Here is a 1,362-nt window from a genome sequence, read left to right on the forward strand (position 1 = left end):
TAATCATTAATCACTTATAAATAAGTAATGACTAGGGCCAACAATTATATGCCCTAAAAATCTTTAAAATATGTATGCAGTTTGCCCTAAAAATTACCAAAATATGCCCTTAAAATATGCTCTAAAAAAAAATGTTATTGTAAAAAAATTATTAAATGATTTATCCGCGAAGACTTTAAATCAATTGATATCAAAGTGAAGCAATTCATTGAAAACCATAAAGATGAACATTTTACTCCTTTACCACAAAAACGATCAAGAAAAAGAAAAATGATGCCTGGAGAACAAGCAATAGATGAACCAACTTCTGAAATTTCTGACCCTTTGACTAACTTTAAATATCACACTTTTTACGTAGTGCTTGATATCATATGCAGTCAGATCAGTCAAAAATGTAATGAATCAACACTGTCTAAATTTAAATATTTATCACTAGTAACTAAAAAAAGAATTTTAGAAATAAAAATAGATAATAAAAAACGACCTATAGTGATGCATTTCAAGGCGTAGCATCAATATATTCAAAATATTTCAATGCAAAAACATTAAAGACAGAATTTATATTGGTTATTAGTTGTTTTTCTGATTTAGAAAAAACCATTTGTTTACCAAAATATCTTCATAAGGATAATAAAACATATTCTGATTCTGAATCCCATAATTCTGATTCTGAGTCTGACGAAGAATTAATTCTTAAAGACCATATTGAAGATTTTACAAATAGCAACTCTCTTATTTATATATTTAAATTATTTTGCAGTTCAAATATCAGATTTACACTACCAAATATTTACATGCTGGTCAAAATTGCAGTGACAATACCTGTTTCCAGTGCTTATACTGAACGCAGTTTCTCAAAACTTAAACTAGTAAAAACTAGATTGAGATCAACTATGGCTGAGTCTAGATTAGAAGGCTTAATACGCATTGACTGCGAACATCTATATTCAAATTAACACTGATAGTGTTATAAATAATTTTGCGAAAAATAGTAGCAATTTATTAAAATTATTAACTTAAGTACCATTGGTACTTATGAACTATATACATACAGTGTAACTTGCTTTAATAAAACAATTATTTTAATATACTTAAACAGTTTATATTTTATGGAAAAATTAAAAATTAAATTTTTAAATATCTATATTATTGAATTAATTAGTTGTAAAATTTCATTATCTTTCATAAAATTAAAAAAAATAAAACTTTTTAAAGTAGTTGCTAGCCTGCATTAATTAAATATTGGTCTTCTATAGCTCAAACAAAAAACAAATTTTGCAACTAAATTTTTACAGTTGTATTAAATTGTATAACTTTATACCATAAAAAAATAGCAGACTAATAAATTAATAATTACGTATA

At 24.9% G+C, this 1,362-nt stretch overlaps 1 protein-coding gene across 1 annotated transcript; it reads left to right on the forward strand.

The window, feature by feature from the left end:
- Positions 1-172: 172 nt before the first annotated feature.
- Positions 173-956, forward strand: LOC103311768 (the record flags this gene model as incomplete). Its single annotated transcript, XM_008191472.1, has 2 exons — positions 173-376; positions 592-956. Coding segments are annotated over 2 exons (569 nt in total), but the record flags the coding sequence as incomplete, so codon positions are not given.
- Between the last annotated feature and the right edge of the window lie 406 nt (positions 957-1,362).

Source organism: Acyrthosiphon pisum, unplaced genomic scaffold (genome assembly GCF_005508785.2).
Source record: "Acyrthosiphon pisum isolate AL4f unplaced genomic scaffold, pea_aphid_22Mar2018_4r6ur Scaffold_18204;HRSCAF=18880, whole genome shotgun sequence".
NCBI lineage: Eukaryota > Metazoa > Arthropoda > Insecta > Hemiptera > Aphididae > Acyrthosiphon > Acyrthosiphon pisum.